This window comes from Lissotriton vulgaris, chromosome 2_1, assembly GCF_964263255.1.
Source record: "Lissotriton vulgaris chromosome 2_1, aLisVul1.2, whole genome shotgun sequence".
Lineage (NCBI taxonomy): Eukaryota > Metazoa > Chordata > Amphibia > Caudata > Salamandridae > Lissotriton > Lissotriton vulgaris.
In genome coordinates this window covers 1,014,265,025-1,014,292,704 of record NC_141687.1, presented here as the reverse complement: position 1 = coordinate 1,014,292,704, position 27,680 = coordinate 1,014,265,025, and the positions used below count along the sequence as shown (strand labels likewise).

Genomic DNA, 27,680 nt, shown 5'->3' with positions numbered 1-27,680 from the left:
ATGGGAGACCATGGACAAGGGTAGCTGTGCTATGCAAATGCTGCTGGACCTGTCCGCAGCATTTGACACAGTGTCACATAAGATCCTGTTGGAAAGGCTCAAGCAGCTGGGAGTGAGAGGGACCATTCTAGACTGGTTTGGCTCTTTTCTTGAGTGCCGGTCCCAGAAGGTACTCCTTCACCCCCATACCTCATCCACCCGCCCCCTGATTTAGGGAGTCCCTCAGGGCTCGGCCCTGAGTCCAACTCTTTTTAATATCTACCTCGCTCCTCTTGCCCCACTAGTAGAAAAGCACGGTGTCCGCGTTGTCTCATATGCTGATGACACTCAGCTTATTTTCTCCTTCAGGGACCACTCTGAGGAAGCTTTTGCCAATTTCAAACTGTGTTTGATTAATATATAGTATTGGATGACTGTCAACTGTTTGAGGCTGAATACTGATAAAACTGAGGTTCTGTTCTTTAATCAGTCCTCCCCTCCACTAGCCAATCTCTGGTGGCCATCAGAGCTCAACCCCCCCCCCTCTTTCTGTCTCCACCTCTAGAAACCTGGAGTTCAAATTTGACTCCACCCTCTCTTGTAAGATCCAGATAGGCCAACTCTCCTGCTCCTGCTTTTGGAAAATGAAGGCATTACGGAGATTTCTTCATTTCCTACCAATGGACAGCAGGAAAACAGTGGCCCATGCTCTGATCACATCTCAGCTGGATTATGCTAACAGCATTTACTTGGGCCTGCCGGCCTATTTGATCAAAAAACTACGAACTATACAAATGAAGCAGCCAGGCCCATCAGAAACGTACCAATCCGACATCACATTTTCCCTCATCTGCGCAGCCTACACTGGCTGCCCGTAAAAAGGAGGCTAGAATTCAAGGCAATGACTCTCGCATATAGAGCAGCCAGGGACACTGGCCCTCAATATCTGAAGAAGAACAGATAGAAAAAAAGAATTGGAGTTATACTTACTGGTTGCAGCTTTAGCAGATTCTTCCTGGGTGAGATTCACTGGGGATTCAGCTGTGTCATTTTCTGTTATATATTCAAAGTTCATAATGAACATCATTGCTACTCCCTCTTGATTTTTTACTGGGATTATATGGGTATTGCAAATGAAAGTGGAACCTAAAAAAAGAAATAAATAAAGACGTCAATAAAACATAAATACGTATTTAATGATAAACAAATCAGATAAATGTTATTTTCTTTTCACAGAGGGTTAGCAGTTGCCTTATTTTTATCATAGTCTAGAAGGTATGGTGCACATAAATATGTAGATATAAATGCACTGATGCTGTGATATTCTGCACCTTTCTCAGGTGTTTTTGCTGTGATGTTTGGATAGGCATTCATACGAAAGACCAGTGCAAAAATAAAAAATGATTTTACCTGTAGGTCGATGCCATGTTTGGTTGAATGTGCTTACAAAATGTTCCAGCAGGAATAGAAAATTGCTTGCCAACAGCCACAATTTTCCTATCACTGGTGCAATTTATGAAATCTCACAGAAAGATACCAAAAATGGGTCTGCTTCCCAATTTAAATGTGCATCAGGCTACCCTTATAGGTAGTTTTCATCCCCTTGCCCTATTATCTACTTGGGACTAATAGGGTGGGTCATGCCTATTATAAGTGTACCTCAATGTATGTGTTAGTGTTTAACATAGCACTGGCCCTGGGCCTGACTAGTAGAGTCCAGTTCCTAGTCAGATGCAGCTACCACCAGTTCCATTCAACACCAAAAATGGGGATTAAAAGGCCAAAAAGGGTGACTTTCTAACACCATCATGCATTTATACAAAAAAAATAAAAAACCTTCGAACACTATCTGTTTCCAGTGAAGAAGAGAGTTATATCTTCTGGGACTGCCTTATCCGAAGTTAAGGGAACTGTTGTTAGTTGACTGTTTCTTGAAGGAGATAAATGCATTAATATTAGACTGTCATCTTCCAATAAGAAGATAGTTTTATCTTCTGAGGTGTCTGGAATCTACAAAGATGTAAATAAATGTTAATCGGCGAAGAGCTAACTGCATTTTACCATGACAGATCTCCTTTCTCACAGTACCCTCTCTAATCACCTCGCCCTCATATGGCCACTCTATAACTCTGAAAATTTCAGTAGCAGAATTGGATCTACCGAAGGTGGGCTTTCGTTAGGGTAATGCTCCCGAGGAACTACATTTAAATTCTGACATCTCTGGACAAAGATTATAAAAACCTCCCTGACCCAGGGAGTAATACCGGACTGCCTGCAAATTGGATACGTTTCACTGATCCTAAAAAAACGGGTACCAACCTGACTGATCCAGGCAACTTTCATCCAGTGAGAACCCTCCCTCCCCTGGTGACCATCCTGGAAACATGTCTCCTTCACTAATTCTGGCAATGCATTACGAAATTTGAGCTACTCTACAGCTTCCAAACTGGATTTAGAACAGGCCTCAAAACAGACTGAACATAATACTCATCATGGATGACACACTCAAACTCCTGGAGCAAAGCAGCTCCTGATTCTCCTAAATCTATCTTTGGCTTTCGACATTGTCACCCATGCGACTATTTAAAAAATGCTAGAAGACAGAATAGATCTGTTAGGTGCTTCAATGTTTCTCCTCATATTTAAACAACTGATCACAATTAATTAAACTGCAGGAAACCTGATCAAAACTATCCATGGTTAGGCTGGTAGTACTTCAAGTGTCCATTCTCTTGGCTACACTATTCAACCAATACATGGCACCACTGACCGCAATTATTTCACACTCCAAGCATGCATGCCACATGTCCGCAAATTATACACAACTATACCTCAAATCTCCTCCCTAAAGGACATCATCCAACGCAACAATACTCTGACCATGGTACAGACCTGACTCACACAGAACCTTGAATGGAATGCTAAAAAATCACCTTGCCCTCTCAAGGTGACATTCAACGCAGCAGTAAGACTAGGGCTGGACACTTTGATGATTATTACTCCCTCCCTAGGATCATTCATTTGGCATTGCATTGAAGCCAGACGTTCGCTCAACTGCATGTCTGACACATAAAGCGATATACTTCAAGACCTCAAATATCTAGCGTGCTCCTTCACCACCTCAAGATGCAGTCACTCCCAAAACAGTGCAAGTTCCCACCTACCCGTACCGTATCACATTCATGAAACGTAGGACCTTCATTCGAAGCATCTCATGATAACCCACCAGATTCTGAAACTCCTTCGCACTGAAGCTCACACCATTCCATCGCCAAAAATTTCCAAGCAGGAGGTGAAAATAATACTGATGATGAAGTTCTTCCCCCATGATCACACTACGTTTTGCCGGACACCGTGGGAGTTCAACTAACAGCAGAGAGCTTAATGAAAGAACACACAAGTGGGCCCGCCCAGCAGTCTCCCCCGTTAAACCATGGTGGCATGGAGTCACACTGATCATGCGCAAATTCTGAGGGATTCAGTTGTCCTAGTGCTGTTCCTCTGCTGCATCGACATGGAGCAAACACGTTTTGACAACAGCCCAAGAGAATCCACCAATTTATGCCTGGCTGTAACTTCACTTGGTTGAAAGACCACTGAAGTGAGTAAATGTTCCCATTGCAGCCTCTCTGCAATTACATAACAATGGCCAGCAAATATTTTTCACTGGCAAACTCTTTGTAAGTTGTCTATTATGAACCCTGGTAATTTTGATCTCTGGACAGCCCTCAGATACATCCCAGAATCTTGTACCCCTGACGCGAGTACTTGTAAATAGCTCCCATTGAAGGATGTGTATCAGTGAAACAAGTATCTTGTACAGCGGTACCCTCTGTTCATGTTCATGGTTAAGAAAACGCTCTAAAAAATAACAATATGCAAAAATAAAATCGTTTTCTAAAGAACACAGTAAAAACCATTTACCACTGGGCTAGTTACGTTTTCGATGGGGGCCATCTCACTCAAGTACATGTCAACAGGATCTGAGGCATCTGAAATGTTCTGGAAAATGTGACTGCCACAATTAGTAATCAGAATGTGAAGGATTTTATCAGTATGATTTATTGTTATTGTTGCTACTCAAAAGGAGCTTAAAATGGTGCCAAAGAAAAGCTCAAGACAACACGTTTGTTGTCTAAAAGGTCTTCATCAGGGTACATTCGAATGAGAAACAGCTGTAGCCCCTAAAAGTAAGTAAGAGGAGGGACCCGGACAGGTGGAGAGCAATATAATATAACGGCTGGTAACGATTCCACGCCAATGCGTTACCGGTTATCATGCCGCCCGATAACTCATCCTTTGATCCTTTCTTTTGGAACAGCCACAGACCTCATGCAGCACTTAAAATCGTTGCACTAGGAAATCCTACCATAATATTGCTCTCCACCTGTCCAGGAACGCCCTTATTTGCGTTTGAATAGAACATATCATAATAATTCATACTGAAAAACTGTTCACATTGTGATTTCCTATTTGTGGTACTCACATTTTTTTTTAAAGAATTGTGTGCCTTAAAATCTTTAGACATTATTTAATTCAGGTAAAGCTTGGAAGGAGCTATACAAATCCTGAGGCATTAAAGTGGTTCCAGATAGAGTTTCCTCCTGTTTTACTTCACATCCACGTTTGTCTTTGTCGCCACAATATCTCTCTATCAGCTGTAACATGAAACATTCCAGTGAGGGCCGGAAGATTACAACGGCCAGGCAAGCCATAGTCCATCAATTCAACGGTTAATGCTCTGCTTAACGTTTTAATGTGCAGTGTAGTGGGTCTAATGCAATGTCTTCGCGTTTCACTAGTTAACAACGGCGAATTGCAGCTTCAGACACCAAAATTGTTCTTCCAATATCATTTGCACGTCCAACAGCGTTGACTTTACTACATAGAACCACCCTAGCCTGGCCGCTTGTCTGTTACTATGAGAAGCTGCGCCTTCAAGTTTTCCAGCTGTACGTTCAATCCATTTCATAAAACAGTTAAGCTTTAGCACTTGCCATTGTTTCCATGGCAACTAACAGAATGACTTTGGTAAACAGAATATAAGCAATTTAAGACTCATCGGTTAGAGCTATAAATAGAAGTGCTGGGAGCCATTCAATACAGCAGGCTAGTTAAACAGCCACTGGGGTTTGAGTAGTATGACACTGCAAGTCGCCATTATTGAAGGTAATGCCCTAAAATATATTTTCCTCACAAATACTGTTAAGAAAGCCCTGGATGCTCACGGAGGGAGATGCTTTAAATCACTCACATTTTTCTTGGTATGTTATATTAAAGCTCAACACCACGTGCCGGTCAATTACAAAAAAAAATACATTGGTATAGAGAAATGCATATCCTCTGACTCAATACATGCCCAAAAAATTAAATTGCACCTATGGGGTCGTATCATAGCTATGGTACACTCTCCCGCTCTGCACCGTGGTGCACACGTCAGTCTATGTGCCGGTCACAGACTGTGACAGCGCTCCTCATCTTAACAAGTGTGCTGTTCCCAATGCAGCTGCAAACCTGCGCCTGCTCCGGGAACATCACATTTGTAAAAGATGAGCCGGTTGGTTGAATTCGCGGGTGTGTCTTACACTGTACAGGTAGTAACGGGCTGCTTTTGAAAGAGGGCGTAGATACCGAGCAGCCGATTCCACATGAGGGGAGAGGGGGTGGAAGGTGGGAAATAACAGTGTGCCACCTCTATGTGATGTACAGTCAGCGTGCCTCATGTCAGCCTCTTTGCACCCACATCTGTTATACTGCACAGGTGACGCCATGCTAAATAAACATCGAATTGAGATCACACCAGTGCACAATCTGTATTAGGAGTCCAAAAATGCCCCTGGTTCATAAACAGCAGGCACACACATCAGCTGCATATCAGGATAACTTTCTGGTCTCTGATATTGGGGCTGCACATTCCTCAATATATTTTATAACAATGATCCACATAATCCCACTTCAGAGCCGTGTATTTGAAATGACAGATTATCTAATATCTCCACAACCCCGAAGAGCAATTAGTTATTAATTCACCATGGCTGGTTAAAGTATAGAATATTGCGTCACTCCTCAAAAACTGGAAGTCACGATAAATGATTGGTCTCAAATCTAGGTGTGTTGGCTTACATTAATTAAAACGTCTATAAGGTAACTTCTTATATAGCCCAAAGCAGAAAGTATTAACTGTGAGACATGCACGAGACCACTTGATGTATTTCTGGTGGTGAGGAAAATTATCATACTTCACAGCTCATTGACATCTCATCATCCACGTGCCACAGTTAGCTTATACTGTGGTAGTTGTAAACATTTAATACATCCCATTGTCACCTTGGTGATCTGACATGAAGTTAGGCTGTTCCTTTTTTTTAAAATTTTTATTTTTATTTTTGTGGCAGAGGCATAAAACATACAAGGACAAAACAGCATCCAATCAGCGACAGTCATTCACATAGTTTCTAGTACATTATTGGCATAGAGAAGAGATATGAAATATAAAATATATCTTTGCAAATACAGTTGTTATTAGATTTAGATCCAATTGTCAATAGGGGACCATAACTTCCGAGCAAAGATCTTCTTTTTCTGTCCCTTCAATTTATAAACTGCTTTGTCCATTCTATAAATGTTTAGCAACTTTCCCAGCCATTGTTCAAATGTTGGTGGATCTATATCCAGCCATCTAGAAGTAATACAAAAACGATATACAGACATTCCAATAAACAAAAAGTATTCTTGATCAGCAGATAAGCTTTCAGAAGGAGAATAAATACCAAAAAAAATCACAGAAGGACAAAGCTTAATATTGACATTGAGCAAGTTAGTCAAAAAAATTTCACTCTTATCTATATATAACGCCAATTTGAGGCAGCTGTAAAACATATGACATGAGTCCGCTGCTAGGATTCCACAACGTCTACAGTTAATACCTTTCGTGGCCTTCCATTTGGCTAGCTTAGCAGGTGTGTAGTAGAGGTGCAGAGTAGACATATAGTGTTGACTTTTAAGAGAGCTATTAATTAGTACTTTATTACTCATCTCCAAAGCCCTTACCAAGTCTATTCCTCCTATGCTCAATTTTCTTTGCCATTTCTGGGCCTACTGATCAAGATCATCATGCAACCTATTAACCATTAATTGATAAATCGTGCCAATACGGCTATTCTTCCTACAGCTCTCTAGAATATCAATAGTCTCCATAGCATCATTATATAACAGATTTTTTTTTCCCAAAAAGCTACGGATCTGTAAATATTTAAAGAATTAATTCCTAGAAAGGCCAAATATGTCTTGAAGTTCAGAAAAGGACATAAGAACCCCATTTTGATACAGTTGCCCCATTGAGTGGATCTGTCTCATATGCCACCGGTATGTTGCCATATCTTGAAAAATCCCCGATAGTGACGTATTACCAAAAATAGGTGTATAAAAATTAAACTTTGAGGTTATCCGTAGGGTTTTATTGATTTGTCTCCAAACTAAAAAAGCAGATAAAAACACCTTGAATTTTGTTTTTTTGTAGTAGCTTGGTTCCATGAACTTCAGTAGACATTGACGCACATGAGCGCCCATTAGCATTTCAAAAATAGAAGGTGCCATAGAGGTTTCGGTAACATGGTCATGGAATAGTAGCACCCTGATTGCTTTAAGAGTAATAGCCCAATAATACAGTCTGAAGTTCGGAAATCCCAACCCAGCACGTTCTTGCGGAAGAGTACACCAATTTAAAGATCTTTTTGAGCCGCGGTACCCCCACAGAAATCTGGACAACATCCTGTCTATTTTGTTAAAAAGAGACATTGAAAAAAATAGGGGAATAGTTCGAAAAAGATAAAGAAATTTTGGGAAGATCATCATCTTGATGACATTGGTTCGTCCATATAAAGATAAGTGTAAATTATTTATCCTTTCTAAAGTTCTGTTAGTAGATATGAGTAAAGGATCCAAATTTAATCCAACAATGTCATCGATTTTAGGAGAAATAATTACACCAAGATATGTGCCAGTAGAATTTAATGGGATGTCAGTAGGTGTACCAGTCTCAAAATGTATGATCTGGGTTTTTGAAATATTAAGTTTGTATCCGGAAAATTTACCATATTCTCGTGCTACTTCAATTATTTTAGGTAGCGCAGTAGTAGCATCAGAAGTTACAATGGCCACATCGTCTGCGTACGCTAAAACTTTATGGTCTACCTCGTGAAGTTGAACTGGTGGAATACCGGGTTCCATAATTAATCTGTTCAAATAGGGTTCTAAGTAGAGAGCAAATAGAAGCGGGGAGCAGGGGCAACCTTGCCTGGTCCCCCTAGTGATTAAAAAAGATCTAGAGGTATCAGTGCCTAGTCTTATTACACCCTTGGGATTAGAATAGAGTGCTTGTACAGCTTTAATAAATTGTGACGGAAAGCCCTTACATTGTAGTACAGTCCAAAGGAATCCCCAGTCTACCCTGTCAAACGCTTTTTCAGCATCGAGTAGAATCACCCCAACTGGGGATTCCTTTGCTTGAGCCCAATCCAATAATGTGATAACACGTTTGACGTGATCTATAGTATCCCTATGTCTAATGAAGCCATGTTGAATATGAGAGACCAAGCCTGCCATTACATCATTTAATCTATTTGCAAGAATTTTAGAATAAATCTTGCTATCTGCGGTGATAAGAGAGATAGGGCGATAGGACCCTAATTCTTTTGGGTCCTTATTCTTTTTTACAAAAACAACTATAGTGGCAGTAGACCAAGAGTCAGGAGATTTACCTTGAAACGGTAAATTAAAAATTTTTAACAGCTCTGGTTTCAACATGTGTCTAAATGTCCAATAAAATTCAAGAGGTATCTGGTCTGGCCCCATCGCTTTGCCTGCCGCAAGACTCATAATCGCTTTCTCAATCTCATCCCAGCTTATTGGCCTTATAAATAAATCTGTCTCTTCTGGGCACAATGAAAGTTGGTTAGCACTTCTAAGATAATCTACAGGATTAAGAGTCTTATCAACTTCATTACTGAGATCATTATACAATGTCTTAAAGAAATCATGGAATGCCTCTAATATTTCTTCCCTACGTTCATGAAAAACACCATTCATATCTTTAACGCACTGTATTTCATTAGTTGAGGCTTTTTGTCGCAGGCGCTGGGCTAAGACTTTTCCGGTGCGTTCGCTGTATTCATAGCGTTCAGTTTTATGTTGCTTGAATTTTGCCGCTACTTCATCAGCAATATGGATACGCAGACCAGAGCGTTCAGTAACTAGGCGTAATTGTGCATCCTCTATTCCTACGTTATTTTTGCAAGCAGTAGATAGATCCATCTCGGCTATCCTAATCTTATTTAGCCTCTCCTTAAAATCTGTTTGGATTTTCTTCCTCTTATAATTTGCAAAGCTGATTGTCTCTCCCCGTACAATGGATTTAAAAGAGTCCCACACTACTTGTGGAGAGGCAGTATCGTTGTTTATTAAAAAATAGTCTTTAATAATTATAGCCATAAATTGGAGATAGTCTTCATCTAATAGCAGATTTCTCTGAAATGACCAGAATCTAGTTGGATTTTGACAGTCAGTGGGAAACTGAATCTCAGCAATCATAGGATTATGATCTGAGATAACTTGAGGTAATATTTCAATATGGATTTTCTCCAAAAACAAAGAGGATACAAGGAAATAATCTAAACTGACAAATTTCCGATGAGGAATGGAGAAAAAAGTATATCCTGGATCTTTACAATAAAATTTGTTCCAAACATCAGTTAGCCCATTATTTAACACCAGATCTCTAAGTGCTCTGTAAGTTCTAATCTTGCGGCCCGTGTATCTCATCCCTGATTTAATATTCCAATCAGCTGCCAAATGGATATTTAAGTCCCCACATACTATTATTGGCTGTGTCCACGTAGCTAGCTCTGCATTCATAGTGTTGAACACTTCAGCATCATCAAGATTAGGGCCATAAATACAGCATATAGTAAATTTGCAACTCCCAATTATTAATTCAGCAAGCCCCCATCTGCCCCATTTATCAGCTGATGTTTTCAAGCACTTCCCAACTCCCTTTCGCATACATATTGCAACGCCTCTTTTTATACCCATTTGTTTTGACGTAAGCAAAACTTCTAATCCCAAATTATTCAAAAGAGAACGCTTGTCCCATGAAATGTGCGTTTCCTGAATACATAGTAAATCAATATATAAAGTCTGAAGCATTGTTCGAAGCATACCAATCTTTTTTAAATCATTAAGACCATTAATATTGATTGTACATATTTTCACCTTTTTATCCATATTGAAAATAATAAAAAAAATATTAGCTATTATCATCACTGCATACTCTTCAATATTATCATTTGAATGCCTTGTATTCATCCTTGTATTAAACACCTCTGCCTTACACCCCCACCACCAACCCTTACCCTTACCCACCCCCACCCTTTTTCCCAGAACCCCTCCCCCCACCCTCCCCACTATAGGAGGCACAGGAACCATCAGTTCCTGAAACGTATGGGCGCCGTGTCCCTGGCCCATAGCATCCTGACGAAGAGAAAAGAGAAAAGAGAAGAAACAAAAAAAAGAATGAAAGAGAGAAGAAAGAAGAAAGATAGATAAAATGGAAAAGAAAAAAGCGATCCTGCATAGTTAAACAGCTATTAAACAATACAATTTCTAAGCTTACAGTCTGGTATTATCAGACTACGCATTAGTTCTTTCAAAAAGAGAAAAAATGTTCTTCATCAGACATGATTGTTCAAAGAGAATCCAAATATTCCTTGGCTTTGATAGTGGATATAAAGTATTTTACTTGGCCTTTGAATATAGTCTTCAATTTTGCAGGACCTTGGAGGAACACTGCTACTTCTTTCTTTTGGAAATCAGGGATCAATTGCCTTAGTTGCCATCGTTGAGCCACAGTAGCTTGGCAATAATCTGGTCGCACAAAAAACTGACAGCCCAATCCATCCGCTTTCTTATCCGGTCTTGCGTTTAAGTAAATAGCTTCACGAGCAAGGAAGTTATTGAACGACACCAGAATGGCCCTAGGATAGTTTTCATGGCCTTGTCGCGGTTTCCTCGCTGTAAAGGGAAATCTATGTGCACGCTGTATTTCCCGTGCCCAGTCCCATTCTGTTAACTCAGGAAAAGCGTAATTTAATAGATTAATGATGAACCTCCTCGGGTCAGACCCTTCTTTATTTTCAGGGACCCCCAAAAAGCGCAGATTACTTCTGCGGGCCTGATTCTCCAAATTTGCTAGCTTATCGGATAAATCCTCCTTTTGAGCTTTAAAGTCACCCACTTCTTGTCTTTGGGCCATACATTCTTCTTCTAAGACAGATATCCTAGCTTCTGCCTCGGTGACCCTGTCGGCAGTCTCTGAACATATCTTAATCGCACGTCGCACTGCATTTTTGACTTTAGCACAAGTCATCTGCGTACGTTGGTTTTCAGCCTTACTCTATGCCCTGTGATTCATCATAGTATCAAAGATTGTTTTCAGTGTAATCTCTTCGTTATTTTCTTGTGGCGGAACCGAGTCAGTTACAGAATTATGACTGGACCCAGGAGTAGCAGTGACAATAGTAGCGGTAGATACTTGGGTAGGAGATGAGGGGTTCACTCCACTTGGTAAATTAGGAGCGGTCTCTTTGCTCGCTGCACGTAGAGATCTTTTCTTCCTCAGCTTCTTCTTAATGATAGTGGCCGCATTAGCACTGTCAGGGCTCATACTAACCTCGCCATCAGAAGATATACTCTCGCAGCTGTAATCTACCCAGTCTTTATTCAAACCAGTTACTTCATCAGATGAGAGTTCTGACAGGGAATAGAAATTTTCAGGAAGCTCCTGATTATGCGGCTGCAAAATAGTTTTTTCTCCGCTCTGTAAATCGATTATTGATGGTAATAATAGTGAGGGAAGAGAACACGCTCGGTTGATTATAGTCCCGCCTGAAACTACATCTCCCATAATACCCTTCCTCAAATGATCAGTTGTCTCAAGAGTTATGGGATTATTCTGACTATCAGCACTTTTAGACGGTTGATTAAGCGGTTGATTAGTGGCCAAATCTGTGTTTTGGCTGTTATTGTCAGTTATTTTCTTCCTAGCTGCATGTTTCACAAACAGATCTGGCAATGTTTGTAGTGTTGTGCTCTTCATACTTGAAGCTTCATTGGATTTCGATACAGCCCCCTTATTAGAATTCCTACCCTGTTTTGTGACAGTTTTACCAGGGGTCGATGGAGCTGCCTCCGCCATCTCGTTCTCCTCGTTGTCCGGCTCCACTCCTCCCAAATCGCTTCCAGCACCGTTTCTCTTGTTTCTACGCGTGCCGATGGAGGGTGGTAGTGGCGTCCTCTTCTTCTTCCGAGAGCCGCCTCTACCAGGGAAAACGCTACTCTGTGACCAAAACAAACAGAGTGTAGCGCGCCACAGCGGGGCCGGCCGATTGAACTCGAAGAGATTCAGCAACATTCGTGAATTCCGTCACGAAGATAGTTAGTATCCAATTATCACCACAGTACGATACTGTAGCGCAGTTAGCTCCGTTCCGATCCGCTAGTGCCCGCCTCAGGCCACTCTCCTCGGCTCCCGACCCGAAAATGGCCAGCGCCTCTGTGTAGCTCCGTGTCTCCGTGTCTCACACTCCCAACGGCCCGGCACGGAACAGAAACAAACATAGACCAGCCACACCCACAGGCAGCCTCAGGCAGCCGACCGGCTCCAGCCGATACGGTCAGGTAGGATGAGATTGTCCGATATATACGAAAATATAATCACATTTAGTGCAGCGAATATGTTAAATGATCTTACGGCCAACTCCCGCATAGATTATCATGGCAAAAAACTGAATTTTCTTTCTCCTTCTCTCCCGGACGCCAGGAACCAGGGAGCTGGCTGCTTACACAGCCTCCCTCACGGCAGCCATCTTGCCCCCCGTAGGTTAGGCTGTTCCTACTGAAACCTGGACTCTCCCGAGCAAAAAGTAACAACATTTTGAGTACAGCACGTGGGGTTGAAAATTGTCCCCAGGCCTCTGAGCACGACAGAATAAAAAAATAAAAGCAGAAACCGCATCACCGTCCTTGGGTCCCAGTCTACTTCCCCCATTGTGCTCCATTTCAAATCTCCTTTTTTCTTACTATTTTGTTTTGCTAACCCATTCCTCCTTGTCTTTCCCCCATTGGTACCTTTTCATCACTATTTCATATTCTTGTCCCTGAACATCTTTAATATCCACTTTCTTCTACCATAAACTATTGAATTTAATTGCTTTTCCTGTATCATTTCACAATCCTCGTCTAGAGGTTCTTTGTCGTTAGTGTTTCCCTTCATCTTCCACCTTTGCTCGTTCTTTTTTCCTCTTTTATTTCTATTAACTTCACTGAGAGCCTTTGAACTTCAAACCTGCATCTGATTATATTTTGCCCACTAAGTAGGCCAGCAGATATTCCTATTGCCACTCAGTCAAAATTGGGGCATCGCTCACTGCTACTTGTTGCCCTTGTTGTAATCTTTTTATGTCTGTGACCGATGTCTCTGCACCGATGAGTCCTATGCTAACACCACCATTGTCTCTGCTTGTATTTAAATCTCTTTGTTGTACTAAGTGATTGTAGTTTATACAGCTGAAGTAACATTTTTGAACCCCCAGCTATGTAACTGCCGCCTGGAACAATGAAGCAAAATACAGGATTTTTATTAACACGATAATGTCCCAGTGGAAGCTTATTTTTCTGGGTTATATCCTACAAGGTCCATACAGGTAGGAGTTTTACTCAGATTCTATACTGCACCGCAGAGGCGATGGATCTTTCTTTGTTGTAGTGAGGGGTGAGAAATCAGGATATACCACAGTCAGCCAGCAAATGAGGACCATTAATTTGTAGACAACTCACAAACTGGACATTAAGTTAAAAGATATTACTCTTAGAACCATACTATAGAAATAGAGTACCACAATTGGAAGACCTAACCTCCTAAAGATGTTTAGTCATACAAGAATCATACAAAGCAATAGCTCTGTTGTGACTGCACAGAACAAGAGTAAAATAACCTAATGTTCTGAAAATACTGTATGACTCTTTCTATTATGGATTTAAAAAAGCAGGAACAGCCACAAATGCCTTATATTCCCTTCCATGTGTAGTCTTTCGGAGAATGGCTGGAACAACAACACAGATTCCACAAGAAAAATAGAAAATTACCTTTGTAAGTTAATCTTTTAGTATGATTTTAAACACTATGAAACATACATGGTGATGACTAGATTGTACAAACAATGCTGTGTGCATCTTGTGAGCATCTTGTGAGCTAATATTGGCTCTGCAGAGAATAACGGGATCTTTTGAATAGATTATACTTCCAATGTAGATAGCACTTTAGCCCTTTTACTTCAAAAGCCCTTAGTAGAATGAAGAATCGATAGGATGCAGAAAGATCAAATGCCTTAGCTATGGTAGAGTCACATACTTTAATGGAAATTCAGTTCAGCCAAAAGTCATCTACGTTCTTTAATCTGATTGATGCTATTTCTACTTCATTTTGTCAAAGTTCATGAGGATCTAGGAAATATTTGATATAAATTGAGCTATTCTTATGACACCTGTCAAACAATGAGAGCTTGTTGTTCCCATATTTATTATCGGTCAGTTTTGCTGCCTGTATTGTTCGCCATTTTTTGTACCTGTTCTTTAGTTCTGTCGCTTTGTAAAACCTTCTTGTATTACAAAACCTCAAAACATACAAATCTTCCTTAACCCCTGTACACCATAGAAATATACATACTCATACCTGTAGCATGAACAGTTGCACCTGTGCTTGCAAGGTGAGAATCTACCTCGAATATTCTTTTTTCTTAAGTTCTGTTTGGCCACTCATCCCCTCTACCATTCGCTCTTGAAACAGTAACACTCCATTCCACCCCCTTTTCCACCTAACTTTAAATATAGCCATTTTGTCCTCCTTCCTAATTACAATTTGAAAAAAAATCTGATTCCGTAAATCAGAATGCAGAAGTCCTACGGGTATTAACATTTTTGGGTAGTACTGTGGGCAGAGCCAACATATCTCAAGGGAGGAAAAGTAAACATGCAAAAGAGAGAGCTAGGTTATGGGTATTGGAAACAAAAGGAGAAACACCTCTGTTTTATAATGGGTAAATGAAATGAGTTTGAAAAACTATATATTTTTAATAAAGGCGAGACAATTGAAAAGAAGCGATGAGGTAGGAGTTTGAAAAGAAAGAAGCAATACAATCATTTGAATAAAAAGCAGCTGTGAAGATAATATATGTAAGTGGAACGGTATAAATGAAAAAAAGGAAAGGACCAAGAACAAAGTCCTGGGGAATATCACAACTTTGGCAAATAGTTTGAAATAGACGTAGGATAAAGTGCCACCAGTTCTGTGGTAAAAATCTCCTGCAAGTCACCAAGGAATTCCGTGACCATATTGAGGCAAATGGCTGCAGGGTGGTTGTCTTCATAGGTTCATGGGACTCTGAAGTCCTATGATGTAGCCTATATAGAACGCATTATACTCCACTACCTACTATTTTTATTTATTTTTATTTTAGATGTCTTATAAAGCGCCTGAATCACCCCACATGGGGTATCTCCGCGCTAAGGACTGTAGAAACATGAGATCATAGCATTAGAACTGGAAAGTCTTCAGATTCTTCCTAAAGCTGCGGTAGTTGTGGGTAAGGCGAAGTGTCTCAGGTAGCTAATTCCACATTTTGGGCGCCAGGTGAGAGAAAGCTTTTCCTCCCCACTTGGTTTTCTTAAAGCAGGGGATGACCAAGAGGCCTTTGCCTTCCGAACGGAGCCTGTGTGAGGGAATATATGTGATCAGTTTGTTGGATAGGTATGTTGGGACAAGCTGATGAAGGACCTTGAAAACTATGCAACAGATTTTAAAGTGAATACGTTTGCAAATAGCGAGCCAAAGAAGTTTGTATTGGAGAGGGAGGGAAGGGGTACGGCGAGGGGCGTTAGTAACCAAGCGGGCTGCTGTATTCTGGACCATCTGTAGGGCAGAATCTTTGGCAGAAATAAGTAGGGTGTTACTGAAGTCCAAACGACTGAGTACTAAAGCATGTATAAGAGTCTTGCGGGTAGAAAGGGGGAGAAAATGGAAAACTTTCCGCAAAAGACTAAGAGCATGAAAGCAAGATCGTTTGGTGGATGCAATGTGCTCATCCATGTTTAGCTTATTGTCTACCAGTACTCTTAAGTTCTTTACCACTGATTTGGGGGAGGGAGCTGTCCCTAGTTCTTGCGGCCACCAACTCGGGGACGAACTAGTGACTGCCTCCGTGAATAGCATGATTTCCGTTTTGCTAGTATTAAGCTGCAGGAAATTCTAACTCATCCACGCAGTAATCTTGAGCATGCCTTCAGAGAAAATTTCTTGAATATTGGGCGCATCAATATCGTAGGCCAGGAGCAGCTGTGTGTCGTTTGCGTAGGAGACCGGGATAAACCCGATCTTCCTAAGCAGAGCAGCCAAAGGGGCAATGTAAATATTAAAAAGGGTAGGGCTGTGAATATGAGCCCTGTGGGACTCCTTTGATAACAGAGGTGGTCTTAGCTTTGAAGGGGCCCAAATTGACAGTTTGGGTTCGATCCTTAAGGAAGTCTGTCAGCCATTCCAAGGCCGTGTCCTGAATACCTATGGTGAGCAATCTCTCTAGTAGGATCTGATGTGAAATGGTGTCAAAGGCGGCGGATAGGTCGAGCAGTATAAGAATAACTGCTCGACCCCCATCCGCCTGCATTCTAATATCGTCTAGGACGTTAACCAAGGCAGATTCTGTACTATGACGGGGGGAAGCCCGACTGGGTGTGATCTAAGCAGTTGGAGATCTCAACAAAAGATGAGAGATGTTTATTAATATGTTTTTCCAGCAGCTTGCTGTATAATGGGAGCAAGGAGATGGGGCGATAGTTCGTAATAACATCTGGTGGAAGTTTGGAATTTTTCCTGATTGGCATGACTTGTGCGTCTTTCCATTCTTTCGGGAGTTTACCCTCAGCGATTGATCTGTTAAAAACAGCCTAAAGGGGTCCTGCCCAGTTCCGTTGCAAGAGTTTTTACAATTTTCGCCGGAATTAGGTCTTTGGGTGATCCTGACTTGGCCGATTTAAGTAAGGATTTCGGTTTCTCCTAAAGTCAGAGGGGGGAACGCTCTTAGGGAAGGCTGGGTGAGAGAGTAGGGACTAATGAGTGGAATATCTAAATCTAGCTCTCGAGAACTAGGGGAAGAGAATTTGGAGTAGATATCCTCAATCTTCTGAGCTAGATGATTGGCGATGTTATCACAGTGTAATTGGGACGGTTCGTTCTCAGGACTACAGGCTTTTGGATTAACGAGAGAGTTGAGAATCTGAAAAAGCATTTTGGAGGTATTATCAGCCTGCTCCAGTTGCAATGCTATATGCTTTTTATGGGTGTTTCTACGGTTCTTATGGTATATTCCCAGCATCTCTCTAAAATTGTCCCTATCTGGTTGTGCTTTGGAGCGGCGCCAGATACGCTCCAGTACCTTGCATCTACTTTTCTCTATCTTTAGTTCTTGTGAGTACCAGGGGACCTGGGGGCGATGTGCCAAGGTGGTAACCTTTTTTATAGATATTGTGGCATCTAGAGTGAAGTTAATGGCATCGTGAAGGGATTTGAGGTGCTCCTCGACTGTACTGTTGGAAGACTGTGGGGGGGCGTGAAATGCTTCTGATAAAGACAGAGGTGAAAGTTTGTCCATTGTCTAAAGCTACGTGTACCTGGCTTTGTGTTGGGTTCGTTCGCACTGGGTCCCACTAGATCAAAAGTGATCATATGATGGTCTGACCAGGTTAGAGGGAGCGTTTGTTTATAGATTAAATCCGGGGAGTTGGAAAGCACTTGGTCCAGAGTGTGACCTGCATGGTGTGAGGGTGCGTTATTTTTCTTGATCAGGACGAGAGGGGAGATTTCTCTAAGGAAAAGCAAAGTCTCTGGGTCTAGAAGGTTTTTACTATGAATATTAAAATCTCCCAACAGGATGAATCTATCAGTGGAGATGAAGTGAGGAGCAATCAGCTCTAAAAAAAGTGAGATTGAGTCGGCAATAGGACCTAGAGGGCGATAAACAAGTGCGTCTTTCCAGCTAAGTTGCGAATGGAGATCTATTCTAAATATAATCACTTCTAAGTTGATGCTCAGGTGTTGATCTAACACAGTTGCTTTTATGGGATCCTTGTAAACAATGGCAGTCCCTCCACCTGCTTTCCTGGGTCTGTCTAACTTTACGATCCGATATCCATCAGGCAAAGCTGTTGCAATAGCTGGAGCTAGTCCTTCCTGGTCAACAATGTTCCCCAGGCCAATAAAAAAACAAAAACAGAGCACTTCCAATTTGAATACAATCTAATTGTTCCGTGGCCAGCAACACAAATGTCTTCAGGAGCTAAGAAAAGGGTTTACACTTGTGGCAACAGAGCAAGAACGTGAATCTCACTCAGAAAAAGTACATATATATTTGTACTGTTCATTAGAAATATTTTCCTGAACAGTAGAGGAACATCATAAAGTTGGAGATCTGTGCCCTTTAGCTTTTATTCTGCCAGTCTCGGATGCACTTATAACTTCATCTACAAATAATCTCTTATAGCATAGTTAAATGTCGTCTTCCAGTAGTATATCGTATTTATATAGATTCTGGTTTGATATTTCACTCCTTATTTGCTTTACCACTGGCAAGACATCAGCATTTGAAAGGGCGCTGATGCTAGCAAAAATCCAGGAAGCCTCAAGTTCTAGCACTGGGGGGCTGACCTTGCTTACATTTCGCGTGTGCACCTTATCAACAAGAATTCCATGGTGATATCACCCAATCTTTTAAAGTTCTGGGACAACCTGTTTGTCAAGTTTAATTGCATTGTGTTGCCAGGGTTGATTTAAAGGGAATACTTAAAAACATGATGTCAACATGGTTCTGAGACAGAACTTTCTGTCTGAGCAACAGGAAAACAAAGCATCTCTATTGCATACTTTTTACTGTTATGTCCATCTTCCAGGGAGGAATGTCCTTTGATTTGTTCCAGGAAAGACACGTGAAGAGAATGTTTAATGGTGCAAATATTTCAAGGCACTGAAAACATATTGCATGTGGACCCTTGGAACCCAACGACCACTATTACATGCATAAATGTGTGTGAGCTTCATAACACCATGCATAGGGCTAAAGGGTGCTGTTTCTAGCTGGTTTAATGCAAAAAGGTCAAGCTGTTCCTAAAAGTAGAAGCCTACATCTATAAATGTAAGAGAGAAGAGAGAGCCATAATAAAGACAGGACAAAAACCCCTCAGTGACCACTTGAGAACCTACATATCCTCTCTGAACTGAGCGATGGACATGACTGCTGCTTGATCTTCTTTATTAACATTAGAAGATATTATAAAAGAATCAGAGAGGCTTTCTCTGATAAATCTTACTTGATACATGAAATTCCATATCAAACACATGAAAAGTGCCCAATTATCAAATCATTACAGTTAACCAAAGGGGGAAAGCATTTGTGAGTCAATGGCTCAAGAAAGACTTCAACTCTTGACATTGATTTAATAATCAAAAACAAAATGTTAGACTTAACTCTTCAGAAATTCTTTCAGAAATCTTTTCATTTCTCACAAAACGTTCATGGAAACCACACAGTTCAATTATTCATACCTAGATGATTCTAGGAAAACACTAATTGTTTTGAAATCCACGTTTGAAATACCACAATGCGTGCACTTCAAATCCAACTAATAATGCATGCAAATCTTGAGGGATAAAGTGTTCAGAAAATCAATAACAAGTCACACATAGTTCTAGAAATGCAAATGTTATTTTTAAGAGCAATTAAAGTAATACAAATATATTTCTTAGACAGCAAGGCAATAATTCAAAACTGAACATCAAGGACACCAAACACAAATTGCAATACGCTGAGCCATTAAAGAGAAATTGGATCGTCTTCTTCAAAGGGAACCATTCTGTAAAAATTGTCATTTTCATAGCATTGATTGAAATTTAATATCCTTATTGGTTGCTGTCTAGCCAGGGTCAGAATGCGGAACAAAAAGCACCACTGGCAAAAATGCTCAAACCAGCCCTGCCCCCTTCCCGTCCTTGCTCTTGTTATCTTTCCATCCATTCCCTCTCCATTCTCTCTCTTTCCCTTTCTCTCTCTCTTGAACCCTTCTTTACTTGCCAGAATTAACCTCAGTGAGCTACGCAAAGGAATATATCATTGTGGAGCAGCCCTGGGCTTTCAATACCAGCTTCCAATGTCTGCAGCTCGCCAAGGAAATGGCAGATAGAATAAAATGCCTGCCAGCCCTGTATCTTCTTAAAGATGACTGTAACTTTAGTTCTCTTCATCTTCATAAGACTATCACCAACCTCTGCTTTGTACTTTTCCAGAGCATGAGGCACCTTTAGGTGTGCACAATGAATATGTATCCTCCCCTCACACTTAAGAATTCTTTCTGTTTCTCCCTCAAAGAGCATAATATATAAGCCTTCATTTCAAATAGTGAGGAAATGCAAATTCCTCAAACTGGATCCAAATACAAATTAGGTTTTGCAGTAAATTACCATACTCCTACAGTTTCCTAAGATACTTATTGCCAAGAACAAACTAATGAAATTGCTTGGGTAAAAATGGTCAAAAACAGGAATATATGGTTATCAGTGGGCAAAACAGGAATATCATGTGTTGTGCCTCATTGCAACAAACACATTTTGAATATGGTTGGAATGCTGCATGTGTTATCTGCTACTTCTACACTACTTGTAATGAGGACTAACATTCTATTATTCTAAGTGATGCAGAATTATGTGTGAGATACAATGTGCCCAACAATTAATCTGGCTATTACAAGCTATTCCCACCAGAATGGTGAGTAACTGTGTGGATGCCATTTTGCTCCATACAAAACTCTTCTTAGAATTCCCAATACTATTGGTATTAATGTTTACATTTACCACCTGCTCTTAGGGGAAATGGGAATGGGTATAGGTACTTGGCATTGAGGAGCATAATTCGCTCTTCCCAAGCCTTACATTGGGCTCAGGTGTGTGCCAGAGACCAGAACCAGGCTGCACACAGGAATTCTTGATGCAGGGATAACAGGCCATGAGTGTGGTCAAGCTGGCAGTATCCCCTCGAGCTTTGGCATATCGCAGAGATAATTTACCGCATTGATGCCACATTGACAAGGCACACTGCCATTCCATGGCCTGCCTAGGAGCTCTGCTTTCATTTTGTGACTTGGAGGTCCTGTGATTTACTTCTTTTGGTGCAACCTTGGAGTCCTGGAGCTTTGGCAGGGAATTTGGGTGAAGAGCTGGCAATATCCATTTAATGAGCACGTCATCCACTTTTCAGGTATTTCTTGTGCCTCTCATATTAGCATTTTTCATGAATCAGCTAAACATTGTCTCTCTTAAGGGCAGTACCTGATATGCTTTGGCGGTAACTCCTGAAATCAGCACAGGTGGGCTCCATTTTGAGAGCGCATCGCCCACCTCTCATTTTGTCTTGTGCTTCTCATATTGGCACATTTTGAGAACTCAACAATTGTAAGGAGGGAGCTGCCCTTTTACCAGGAAAAGGATTGGGTCAACAATCTTAAAAAACAGGGTTCCTTCTCCTGAGTTCAAAAGATTCTAGGTGGCATTACTATCCCCAGTTAGGGTTGTTTACCATCAATAAGAGGGATTGGAATGTTACAATGGTTACCAAATTCACAATTTCATATATCTATAAGTGGCCCACATGTATAGTTGAATGACATGAAAGACATGAAACAATTTTATGAAAACTTTTTTCATTCATTTATTTAAAAAGAGAAATTTTTATAAAAAATATTTGCTAATAGCACATTCTCGTATTTAAAATCATATCCATCAACATTTATAATCAGTTTCAGAAATAAAATCATACAGTATTCCTTAAAAGTTGCTGATCTAGCAAGGTTTCACAAAAACATTACATTAATCATATCATCATTACTCTTTCGAAAAAATTTTTTAAAAATAGATTTTTTGGGGGAACGAAATTGTCGACGCTGCGTTTCGGTGCCTCTTTTGTATCCTGCACCTTCTTCAAGGACTCGTTCACTGGTTTAATATTATCCAGGTTAAGGTTTTCCCTGGTAATGATATTTTAGTCTTTGAGAGCATGTGTTGAATCCGCTCATCTATTCCCTTAATTCTTCTATTCTTATGTTTTGGTTTTATTCAAACTTCATTCGGTTTGGGGAGAAAATGGACCGACTTCAATCCAGTCCTATCTTCTTATTTTCTTTGGTGGTTGGGGGGACGCCTCATGGAGCTACCTTGTATTATTTCTTTCTTCACTTTTTCTTTGTGCTTAAAAGAAATTGTCTTTACATTTGGTGTATTATTTTTCTTCACACCGACGAGGGTTACTTCTTAGAGCTTTTTTTAAAAAAATTAAGCTCTCCACTTTGTGACTGGTAGCTGAGCTGCACGGCGTCCTCCTCCTTTCCGGTTTGTTTGGAAATTTTGAGAACTGGCATCATATTAATCCAATCCACCTCAGGGCAGCCCTCTAAGCCCTGTTTTAAGGTGCCTGCTAAGACTCGGGGCAGAAGTGGTGGCTTCTGGAAATAATCTGGGTGGGCACCATTTTATCAGCGCACTCTTCATTTCTTGTCACTTCTATACAAATTAATTGATGAAATGACCTGCCTATCCTCATCTGAAAAGTTCTTACCTCTTCTGTATGGTGCACATACTATGGAGATGTTGATTGTTTTTGATTTTTCATAGTGCATTCCTGTCTACCAATGCTGTGAAGCCATCTTGTCTTTCATGTTCCTCGCTCAGCAAGTCCCTTTACAACTATTGTTTACTTTTAGAGGCACCTGGCATATATTTTTACCTCTATACTACACTTCAGTCATTATTTTGTTAAATTGGCTGAACTAAATTCATTAAAAATATTCCTCATCGTACTGCACACTAGGGAAAAGATGGCTAATGACTTCCTTGCAACAGCCACCTCATCTAGCACAAAGCCTTAAAGGGTGAAAAAAGATCCTCCATCGTTTATTAAATCATTTCATAATCCAGTTCTAGATACCATACTTGATGAGGTGAGGGACTAAAAACCTTTTATGTGTGCTGCCAATGAAAAACTTCAATAAACTGAGGACTGATTAACTATTTTAGACGGTAAAATGGTCAAATTGGAACACTGTGCTAGTTCTCTGCAAGATGTATTTATTTATTTGATTTATTTATTTATACAATTTATATAGCGCGCAAATACCCTGAGGTGTCTCGGCGCTGCTCGATACTGAGATTCTTTTCCTTGATCAGGAAATCTAAAAACTCAAACTATATAAGGAAGACATTGCAAACAGGAATTGTTGTAATTATCTTCACCTATATGGTCTGCAAGAGGCTCTTGAGGGTTTACTTGAGTTCCTGAATACATTTCTCCTAGAGCTACTTGGGCTTCCCACTATTCCTCCTCTAAATATCCAACTAGCCACTGTTTGCGTCATCTGCAACCTCAATAGTTTAACCCTCAAGGAATCATCATCTTCTTTCTTCAATTTACAGACCTTTTATAAGTGCTAGAAGCTGCCAAGGAAAGCATTTACCTGTTTGGTCTGGCTGCAATATATTAATTTTTTAGACCTCTCCAATGCGACAAATACCAGATGAAAGGATTTCCTTGCATTGCGGCCTCAACCAAGACAACTAAACATGTGCAATGACATCCTTCATCCTTGCTTATGCAAAGTAAGTATGGGCGAATGTTGCAGATTTGTGGTCCGCAAATTCACGCAAAATTGCCCAAAAAATCCGCGAGCTCGTGAAAAATCTGCAAACTCGCAGATTTGCACAAATTACTGTTTTTACTGGCTAACAGTAAGTGCTAGCTCGTTGGGTAAATGTATAGTGCTTTTCCAACACTGTAGCTGCAAATGGGCCAGAAGAGTTGTCTCCAGTGACCACGTGTGTGTTACTATGCCATCACGCCGAAGGGCGCAGGGGTCCCTTGAGTGAGCGGTCCATCATAGTGGGTGAATGGCAGGACCAAACGGGCGGGACTTCTATGCGAGTTCACATGCCTCTTGTGTGTATAAAAGGTCAGAGACCGATCAGAGCAACAGATTAGGAGAAAGAAGCTCCTGGACACAGGAACTGCACGGGGATTGCGCTCGTAAAAGTGAAGGATGCAGAGGCCTCTATCCAGCATCACAGCTAATTTTTGACGGTAGATACGGGGGGGAAAGCACACCTGCCCAGCGCCGGGTCCCTTGAATGGGCTGTCCATCATAGTGGGTCAGGGCGGGAAAACGGTGCACACCACCAGTGTGTGAGCGGGGCCAAAGAGCGGGGCTTCAATGTGAGTTCACATGCCTCTTGTGTGTATAAAAGGTCAGAGACCGATCAGAGCAGCAAATGAGGAGAAAGAAGTTCCTGGACACAGGAACTCACGGGGATTGCGCTCGTAAAAGTGAAGGATGCAGAGGCCTCTATCCAGCATCACAGCTAATTTTTGACGGTAGATATGGAGAGAAAGCACACCTGCCCAGCGCTGGGGCCCCTTGAGTTAGCTGTCCATCATAGTGGGTCAGGGCGGGAAAATGGTGCACACCACTAGTGTGTGGGCGGGGCTAAAGAGCAGGGCTTCTATGCAAGTTCACATGCCTCTTGTGTGTATAAAACATCAGAGACAGATCAGAGCAGCAGATGAGGAGAAAGAAGCTCCTGGACAAAGGAACTGCACGGGGATTGCACTTGTAAAAGTGAAGGATGCAGAGGCCTCTATCAGGCATCACAGCTACTTTTCAAAGGAAGATACGGGGAGAAAGCACACCTGCCCAGCGAGGGGGTCCCTTGAGTGAGCTGTCCAACATAGTGGGTCAGGACGGGAAAATGGTGCACACCACTAGTGTGTGGGCGGGGCCAAAGAGCAGGCTTCTATGCGAGTTCACATGCCTCGTGTGTATAAAAGGTCAGAGACTGATCAGAGCAGCAGATGAGGAGAAAGAAGCTCCTGGACACAGGAACTGCACGGGGATTGCACTTGTAAAAGTGAAGGATGCAGAGGACTCTATCCAGCATCACAGCTAATTTTCGACTTTAGATATGGGGAGAAAGCACATCTGCCCAGCGCCGAGGTCCCTTGAGTGAGCTGTCTATCATAGTGGGTCAGGGCGGTAAAACGGTGCACACCACTAGTGTGTGGGCGGGGCCAAAGAGCGGGGCTTCTATGCGAGTTCACATGCCTCTTGTGTGTATAAAAGGTCAGAGACTGACCAGAGGAGAAAGAATCTCCTGGACACAGGAACTGCACGGAGATTGTGCTTGTGAATGTGCAGGAGCAGAGGCCTCTATCCAGCATCACAGCTAATTGTGGATGGTAGATATGGGGAGAAAGCACACCTGCCCAGCGCTGGGGTCCCTTGAGTGAGCTGTCCATCGTAGTGGGTCAGGGCAGTAAAACGGTGCACACCACTAGTGTGTGGGCGGGGCCAAAGAGTGGGGCTTCTATGCGAGTTCACATGCCTCTTGTGTGTATAAAAGGTCAGAGACCGATCAGAGCAGCAGATGAGGAGAAAGAAGCCCCTGGTCACAGGAACTGCACGGGGATTGCACTCGTGAAAGTCAAGGATGCAGAGGCCTCCATCGGGCATCACAGCTACTTTTCGATGGTAGATATGGGGAGAAAGCACACCTGCCCAGCCTCGACAAAGCTCCCGATTGTTTTTGGGCTGATGAATGCGTTACTGAATTTGAGCTTCAACTAGGGCACCTGCTTTATTTATATATGTAAGTGCTTCCTGTTGAGGTTGAATTTTTGTGACAGGAGCATTGTGCCAGAATGAATCCTACCCTGCATGAACATGCCAGCCATGTTAAAAAAAAAAAAAATCCGCCTGCGAGCGGATATGCTGATTTTTCGGCAAATTCGCAAGATTCGCGGATCGCGAAATTGCAGAAAATCCGCAAATTCCGCAAGCGGAAGGGATATTCCGCCCATACTTAATGCAAAGTTACTTATGAGAGCACCTCTAGAACCTTTGAGGAGCCTGTCAAATTCAAAATGTTTCTTCAGATCATTATTTCTCATACTATTGATACCACTGTCCATAACTCTTAAGAATTTGTATTTGCGCCTGTTGTTTTTCTATTTCTTATTTTCTTAATATTTGGCTTTTCTTCATAAACTATTTTCTCTCTCTCTGCTGCTGTTCTTGTTATGTTATAGACAGATCACACATTCCATATCGTTAGTTCTCTTTTCAGATCTCTATCTTTATCCTTGATCTGTTTCTTCTTCTACTTTCTTATATCTCTCTTCTTAATGTTCTGTCTTTCCTTTCACATCTATTTTGTGAGTGCTGAACGTCATTGTTAGATATGGGGGCCTCTGGTTGGCTAAGGCTTGCGCCACAGCCAGGCAGAGACCACGTCAGGGCAAGGGAGTTACACGCCAAAAATAACCCCTGCTCACCCCCATGTTAGCTTGGCATGAGCAGTCAGGGTTATCCTGGTGGCCATGTGTAAAGCATTCACGCACGCACACAGCAACAACATCCCAGGCAGACTACAAAAGGAACTCCACACAAGGTTATATCAAAATAGCCTTTGTATTATCACAACACATTAGAATAGTAAACACATATTATACATGGTGCCACCTGGCACTAGATCATATTTACAAGAGATTATATAACACCTGACAGGGCCCACTGGACCACTGTCAGAACCATCACAAAGCAAACTTAGTAAAAGTAAAACAGATCATAAACGTAGTGGAGTAGTGTGGCTCAATAGTTAGAGCGGCAGACCCTGATGAAGGTCTGGCCCTGGACCAGGGTCCAATTCCCGGTGTAGCAGGGTCTTGGGGTCATTTGTCTGCGGACTCGATAATTCTCGGCGCCTACTCTAATCCTGGGGTCGCACGCTGCAACTCTGGGCAATAGCTTGCTTAATCTCCACAATGGCCCCTACAACACTGGGATGCCTGGCTTCACCTTGGAGGTGCCCAGGAGGGGCATCTCACAGGGAGAGCCAGGAAAGGGTTCCACAGTGTTATACAGCGCCGGGACACCCCGGTGATCGGCAGCTGTGCGCATTGCAAGTATTCTACATTTACAAGTATCCTACATTTACAACTAGTAACTACTAGTAATCACTGTACTTAGCATCAGCCTGTAACATTATGCATCGTATCCCTTTTTGTCGCGAACTACATTCTGCGCCAACCTCACCAGCATAAACCATAATATGCAAAACAACCTCGTAATCCTAAAAAACACAGTTAGAGCTATAACACAGGGTGCATAAAACATACTACATACATTACATTTCCTTGCACCACATAATCACATTTGGGCCTGGCGCCCTACAATCCTAACAGTCTCCCTGGCCAACTGGCCATCTCAAAAAGGGGCTCAAATGCCCTATGTCCCAAGAGTCAGGGCGCACTGCCAAAGCAGCAAATGTCAAGGGTGCGCAATCTGCACAGGCCTAAACGTTGCCACTGCCACTAAGTGCTGCACAGCTGTGAATATCAGGGGTAAAGGAGTGCATCTCCCTCCTAACTCAGGCATGTCCCCCAAAGAAACAAATCGCCGAAATGTTGCAGCTGCCCACTACTTGCTGGGTAGCTATAAATATCCAATGAGGC

At 41.7% G+C, this 27,680-nt stretch overlaps 1 protein-coding gene across 1 annotated transcript in view; it reads right to left on the bottom strand.

Moving 5' to 3' along the window:
• KCNH7 (potassium voltage-gated channel subfamily H member 7) overlaps positions 1-27,680 on the bottom strand; it is a 960,210-nt gene that overhangs the window by 282,293 nt on the left and 650,237 nt on the right. The window contains exon 3 of the mRNA XM_086954212.1: positions 970-1,125. Within this exon, the coding sequence (XP_086810338.1) occupies positions 970-1,125 (156 nt within the window). The remainder of the gene's footprint in view (positions 1-969; positions 1,126-27,680) is intronic.